General features: G+C 39.4%; 1 protein-coding gene across 3 annotated transcripts in view; it reads right to left on the bottom strand.

Moving 5' to 3' along the window:
* Positions 1-6,188, bottom strand: part of TMC7 (transmembrane channel like 7) — a 55,897-nt gene that overhangs the window by 8,462 nt on the left and 41,247 nt on the right. For 2 of the 3 annotated variants that reach the window (XM_040458930.1, XM_040458929.1), the window contains exons 12-13: positions 4,377-4,563; positions 2,001-2,131 (exon numbers count right to left, since the gene is read on the bottom strand). In XM_040458930.1, coding sequence (XP_040314864.1) covers positions 2,001-2,131; positions 4,377-4,563 — 318 coding nt within the window. The remainder of the gene's footprint in view (positions 1-2,000; positions 2,132-4,376; positions 4,564-6,188) is intronic. The other variant, XM_040458931.1, reaches the window with a different exon arrangement.

Below are 6,188 nucleotides of genomic sequence, written 5' to 3'. Positions count from 1 at the left end.
GGGCAATGGGTATTGAGGAGGGTACCTGTTGGGATGAGCACTGGGTGTTGTATAGAAACCAATTTGACAATAAATTTCATATTAAAAAAAATAAATAAGTAAAAATAAATAAAATAAAATAAAAAAGGAAAAAATAAATAAAAATAGTGTGCATATGACTTTCTGGAAGTAATAAATATATTAATATTTATTAATACATTAAACAATTAAATTTTAATATTTTAATACTTTTAAATTAATTTTAAAATTTAAAATCATTAAAAAACTTTAATGATTTTAAATTAAAAATATTTTGTTAATTTTTTTTTAACATTTATTTATTTCTGAGAGACTGTGTGTGAGCAGGGGAGGGGCAGAGAGAGAGGGAGACACAGAATCCGAACGAAGCAGGCTCCAGGCTCTGAGCTGTCACCACAGAGCCCGATGCGGGGCTGGAACCCACGAACCGTGAGATCATGACCCGACCTGAAGTCAGATGCTCAACCAACTGAGCCACCCAGGTGCCCCTAAATTAAAAATATCTTTTAAAATAAATGGTGTTCATATGAATTTTGGGTTGAAATAAATATATTTATTAATATATCAAATAATTAAAACTTAATATTTTAATAATTTTAAATTAATTTAACTTTAATTAATTTTTAATGTTAATGATTTTTTTTTTCAACGTTTATTTATTTTTGGGACAGAGAGAGACAGAGCATGAACGGGGGAGGGGCAGAGAGAGAGGGAGACACAGAATCGGAAACAGGCTCCAGGTTCTGAGCCATCAGCCCAGAGCCTGACGCGAGCCTGACGCGGGGCTCAAACTCACGGACCGCGAGATCGTGACCTGGCTGAAGTCGGACGCTTAACCGACTGCGCCACCCAGGCGCCCCCTAATGTTAATGATTTTAAATTAAAAATATTTTAAAAAATAAATAGTGTTCATATGAATTTCTGGAAGTAATATATTTACATTAATATACTGAATAATTAATATATTAAATATTAATATTAAAATATTCATAGTGGTTACCTTGGTGGAGTGCAACTAAGGGAGGATAATGGGAAATTTGTTTCTCTTTCATTTACACCCTTGTGTACAGTTTTTTTATACATAACATCTATTACTATAATAAAAAACAATAAAGATATACAGTCAAATTGGTTAAAAAATAAAATCTGAGAGACAGAAAAGTTCAAGGATTTTAACTGAAAGATGAAGAAATGGAATTCCATGAGAATATAAGTCAGAGAGACTGGTAAACTATAGCCCTAGTGTCAAATGTGGCCCACCATCTGTTTTTTATAAGTAAAGTTTTATTGGAATAAGTCATGCCCATTAGTTTGTATACTGTCTACAGCTGTTTTCGTGATGCCACAGGAGGGTTGAACAGTTGCTACCAACACCATATGGCCACAAAGCCTAAATATTTAGGATTCCTCTTAACAGAAAATGTTTGTTGGCCTTTGGTATAAATGGTTATACTCTTAAGGAGTAGGGTCACTGGGGTCTGAACACTCAACTTCTGATCCCTAGTCTTAAGCATTTCTGCTCCTACCAAATTCTACACTAGACTCAACATTCCTTGTGCCATGTCTGAATCGTCTCCATACTCCCAGCACTGAGCCCAGTGCCTGTCACAATGAAGATACTCCAAATTCTTCTATAATGAAGATGTATTATTTTTGTAATCAGAAACAAAGAAATAATCCAAAAGGATACCAGCAGAGAGGTCCTAGGAAAAGGGAGTGGGGGAGGGCAGACCCAACCAGTACTCTAAAACACTGGCAACACAGCCAGCCAAAGTTCTGGAAGTGGACCAAGACATTCCAGCATCCAGAGAGAGATTCCAAAACAACGATGGGCCTGGCTAAACCAGGAGTGACTTACTGACTTCTGCAGGTGGAACGCCATGAATTTGGAAAACCAATAAAGAACACAATGGGCCCTTTAATATAAAAGAGGAACATGTCAAGAAGCAAGGAAATGTTCTCGAAAACAAAATCATATTTACCGTGCCATGCTGATCGTCAGAGGTATTATTGCCAAACACAGCCCTATCAGCAACACCAACAAGAAGAAGAAATTAGAATTGGATGCTCTGAACTGCCTTGGGGAGGGCCGGCAGGTGTAAAGAAGACTTATCTAAGGGGAGAGAAAGAAAGAGAAAAAAGTAAGAGCATAGCTTCCTTGAAGATAAATGAGCACATTCATGCATCCCAGTGGAATGTAAACTGATGCCACTTTTCTAGAGGGTAGTCAGCAATACAGATGAAAATGAAACATGTTTAATCCAGACCCCAACGCTGGGAAATTCATCTTGATGAGAAAATAGAATAAATGGGCCAAAGTTCACGTATATGGATGTTTACTGCTATAGTTACTGATATCAGGGAGTAACTGGAAGCAGTGAAAGAGCTATGACAGGAGTCACTTAAAGGTTAAAGTGCATCCACACAATGGAATAGCCTGAGCCGGTAGAAAGGATATGGGCTTTGCGTCCTGCCCTGACAATACTATGAAATGAAAGGGCAGATTTCAGAACTCTGTGCTGTATGATCTCATTTAAGTTTTTAAAAAAACTTTACAGGACTTTAAATATGTGTTAAATGGATCCATGAGAACATACAATTCATTACATGAATTTTTTAAAAGCATTTATTTCTCCTGTATATTAAAAACAAATATTTCCATCAGGGCCAAAAAGACTTGTGGAAATATCAAGTGGAAAGGGGGTGAAAGGTATAGCAATAGGCATAAGATTTCCCCTTAATATTTTTAAAAAATACATTACTAGGAGGGAGTAGCAAGCCGTTCTGACTTCAGCAGAAGCCAGAAAATCATCTGAGCCAGACGGCAAAGAGTACTAGGGACCCCCGGTGTCCTGTTTGGGGGTGGCTAGCTGGTCAGGCCTGTAGTGTCAGAACTCAGCCATGTGCCCCTGACCTATTCTGTTACTCCCACATATCTTTACTGGGCTACACACCAGGAAAGCACTGGGTAACCAATATTTTCTGGAAAGGGAACAAGTTCCTGTATGTTTTCTCACATCCACCTCTCCTTCGGTTACTTCAACCAATTGAAGTTTCCAAATGAAAGCATCAGAACATTCTTCAACGGCCAAAACATCTGGGTAGGCTCAATTCAAGGCTCTGCTTACCTAAGGATTAAATAGCTTAGGTCTTGGGGCGCCTGGGTGGCGCAGTCGGTTAAGCGTCCGACTTCAGCCAGGTCACGATCTCGCGGTCCGCGAGTTCGAGCCCCGCGTCGGGCTCTGGGCTGATGGCTCAGAGCCTGGAGCCTGTTTCCGATTCTGTGTCTCCCTCTCTCTCTCTGCCCCTCCCCCGTTCATGCTCTGTCTCTCTCTGTCCCAAAAATAAATAAATGTTGAAAAAAAAAAATTTAAAAAAAAATAAATAAATAGCTTAGGTCTTGAGTGAAGTAAACCTGGAGTCACTTATAAGCTATGTGACCTCGGACCAGTTACTTAACCTCTCTGAACTTCAGCTTCCTGATTTATAAAATATGATTAACGTCAGTACCTACTTCAAAAGATGTGTATAAGCATTATATGATAGCCTATGGAAAGTGTTCAGCGGGGCAGGGGAGTACATGGTATTCTTATCATTATGATTACTGTCATTATGAATATTAATATTATAATTATTATTTCCATTTCTGAATCCTCAGGGCTTGGCATAATAGGTAATTAATAAGTGTGGGGCTTATTAGTAGATGGCACCTCTGGAAGAAGGGATGAAAGTTACTGTATACATATCTGCATTGTTTAAATGTTTGATATTGAGCATCTATTACTTCTATAATAATAATAATAATAATAACAATAATAATAATAACAACAATAATAATAAAAGAGGCTCAGTAATGAAGCCCAGATCAGTCAGTCATCTGCAGGGCCACTCTATCCATTCAGCACTTAGTTCAGACACAATACTTACTTCCCGTGAGCCCTTCAAGGAGCTACACAAATAACTGACACCTGAAAATAAATACAATGCCTCCAACATCTAAACAGAAAATGACAAAACTTAAATTAATAAATGCTTTGTTAAACATCACCAGATGTGCCACTACCAACTGATGGATCAATTACAACTCAACTTTTAGATGGTTACCTACAAAAACAACATTTAAATCACAGGAGCAAAAAAAAAAAAAAAAAAAAAAAATCTTAAGACTCTCAAAATTCTAAAAATGTGGAAATCCATTCAAAGTCTTTTTTTCCAGAATAAAAATATGTATCAAATAAGGAATGTAGTTTTGATACATCTGATGGGACGTGGATAGGCTCCAGTCACACGACTGCCGAATGCCTTGAAAGGTCAAGAATGGTCCAGAATATCAGCCCCCTGCCCAACCTTCTCCTTACCTCTTTCACATAAAAGATGATAATGAGTTTCAAGGTTGCAATTGCAGGGAGAAGAGGGGAGAAAAAGGCTCCAATCCAGCAAATGGTTTGCCCATAAACAATCCCCAGAACGTTATCAGGAATGGCAAATTCCTGCTGTCCCCAGCACTGAACCAGTTTCCAAGAGGAACAGTAGGTCACCAGGAGCCTGGAAACAAACAGGACAATTTCTCACCTGGATTGCCAGTACCCTGCCAAGGCCACAGAACCACGTCCCCCAAATCACGGCTATTTCCACATACATTTCCCATGGAAACTGGTTAGTCATATGTTTAGATGCAGAAGACCGTGAACTCTGGAATCATTGAGACCAGAGTCTGAATCTCAGATCTACAGTTTACCAGACAGATAAGGTTAGATGAGATTCGTTTCCTCATATGGAACGTAGGGGAATTATAACACAACCTACCGCACCAGGTTGTGGTGACCATTAATGGCAGTCTCTGTGTTCTGGCTTGCCACTTGGCTCAAAAAGTAATGTGCATTCACACAGAAAATGGCTTATGAGAATCCTACCACCTAGCATAACTGCTTCCTGGAATCCTACAATCTTCCCACGGAAACCCCAGAAGCAGGGGCCTGTGACTAACACACATAGTTGTTCACTGCGGATTGCCACGTGTTAGCAAAAATACTGGAAACAGGGGCACCTGTGTGGCTCAGTCAGTTAAGCACTGACTTCGGCTCAGGTCACAATCTCATGATTCATGAGTTCAAGCCCTGCATCAGGCTCTGTGCTGACAGCTCAGAGCCTGGAGCCTGTTTCAGATTCTGTGTCTTCCTCTCTCTCTCTCTGCTCCTCCCCTGCTCATGTTCTCTCTCCCTCTCTCTTTCTCTCTCTCAAAAATACAACAAGCATTAAAAAAAATTTTTTTAAATACTAGAAACATCCTAAATGACCATCAGTAGGGGCTACATTGACAAACTATATGCCACAGACACAGTGGAACATTATACAGTCCTTAAAATGAACAAGGAAAATCCATGTGTCCTGACTGGAAAGTTATTCATGATATTTTGTGTGTGCAAGGGAGGAAAACCAGTAAGCTGCAGACCAATGCAGATGTACCATGATCCCATTTAAAGGCGGAAAAAGAACACTTCTAGCAAGACTGTGTGTTTACTTATACATGTAGTTATGTAAATGTGTCTTTGTTTTTATTTATTTATTTTTTTGAGAGAGGGAGACGGAGAGGGAATGCACATGTATGGGTAGGGGAGAGGGGGAGAGGGAGAGAGAGAATCCCAAGCAGGCTTCACGCTGTTAGCATGGAGCTGGACACAGGGCTGGATCTCATGAACCATGAGATCATGGCCTGAGCCAAAATCGAGAGTTAGATGCTTAACTGAGCCACCCAGATGCCCCAGGACTGCTGGATCTACCCCAATGGCCACGTCTGAGAAATAAGGTAGGACTGGGGAGTTAAGGGGACGGTAACAAAAGAGAAGTCTCACTATTCTCTGGACTTCTGTATTTATTTAAATACTAAATATTTAACATTTTTAAATAAGCACATATTCATGTCATATTTGTGTAGGTTTTTAAAAGAACACTTTCTTTTTTAAGGTTGGTTTTGAAGGGCTTACTGGACTTCTGACATGCCTGAATAATTTGTACACCTGGGTAAAAAAAAGTGGTTAAGTAAACAGTTTCACTTAAGGCTCAAGGAGATGCCAATAATAATATGATGACAAAATAATGGTGATCATGTGGGGCACCTGGGTGGTTCAGTCTGTTGAGTGTCCACCTTCAGCTCAGGTCATGATCTCAAG

Source organism: Herpailurus yagouaroundi, unplaced genomic scaffold, assembly GCF_014898765.1.
Source record: "Herpailurus yagouaroundi ecotype Mexico unplaced genomic scaffold, PumYag 222, whole genome shotgun sequence".
Classification (NCBI taxonomy): Eukaryota; Metazoa; Chordata; class Mammalia; order Carnivora; family Felidae; genus Herpailurus; species Herpailurus yagouaroundi.
This window is presented reverse-complemented; position numbering and strand designations above follow the sequence as displayed.